Source organism: Terrapene carolina, unplaced genomic scaffold (assembly GCF_002925995.2).
Source record: "Terrapene carolina triunguis isolate 2854851 unplaced genomic scaffold, T_m_triunguis-2.0 Scaffold517, whole genome shotgun sequence".
Taxonomy (NCBI): domain Eukaryota; kingdom Metazoa; phylum Chordata; order Testudines; family Emydidae; genus Terrapene; species Terrapene triunguis.
In genome coordinates, this window is record NW_020664868.1 from 3,176,692 (window position 1) to 3,177,354 (window position 663).

At 70.1% G+C, this 663-nt stretch overlaps 1 protein-coding gene across 1 annotated transcript in view; it reads right to left on the minus strand.

Moving 5' to 3' along the window:
• The window catches only part of POLR2I (RNA polymerase II subunit I), a 7,833-nt gene extending 7,584 nt beyond the window's left edge, over positions 1 to 249 (minus strand). Inside the window, exon 1 of the mRNA XM_026658896.1 lies at positions 139 to 249. Within this exon, the coding sequence (XP_026514681.1) occupies positions 139 to 197 (59 nt within the window). The 5' untranslated portion in view covers positions 198 to 249. The remainder of the gene's footprint in view (positions 1 to 138) is intronic.
• Between the last annotated feature and the right edge of the window lie 414 nt (positions 250 to 663).

Consider the following 663-nt stretch of genomic DNA (forward strand, 5'->3'; position numbering starts at 1 on the left):
GGGGGGGGCGGGGTAGTTTGGGGGGGAGGGACCTGAGGGGGGAGGGGGACTCAGGGGGGAGGGGGACTCGGGGGGTGGTTTGGGGGGGGGGCCCGGGGGGGGACCGGGGGGGTCCAGGCCCCGCCCCCCCGCGCTCACCACTCCTGGCAGAAGCGGATCCCCACGAAGCCCGGCTCGTACGTCCCGTCCGCCTCCATAGCAACCGCGCCACCCGCCGGGCCGCGCACTGCGCAGGCTCAGAAGCCTTCCGCCTAGGCCTGGCCGCGTTTGCGCAGGCGCGCCTCAGCCGCTCCGCTACGGGCCGCCAGCAGGGACAAGCGAGGCCCGAAGCGAAGGCGGCGGCTGCCCGAGCCCAGGGCTCCGCCACGTGGCCGGCGGGGTGCGGGAGGGGAACGTAGGACCTTCCCCCGGCCATATTGCGCCCCGCCATGCCTCGCGCCAGGGCGTGACGTCATCCCCTGGTCAGGCTGCCTTGTGACGTCATCGCCCGGGTGATGATGCAATTACGTCTGTGTGGCCATGATGTCTTGAGACGCCACTGTGATGTCATCGCCCAGTGACACAACACCGCCATATCGTGATGTCATCACTTGGTGATGCGATCCCGAACTCCGTTGTGACATCATCGGTGCCACGTTTCCCCCCCGCCGTGGTGGGATTTGA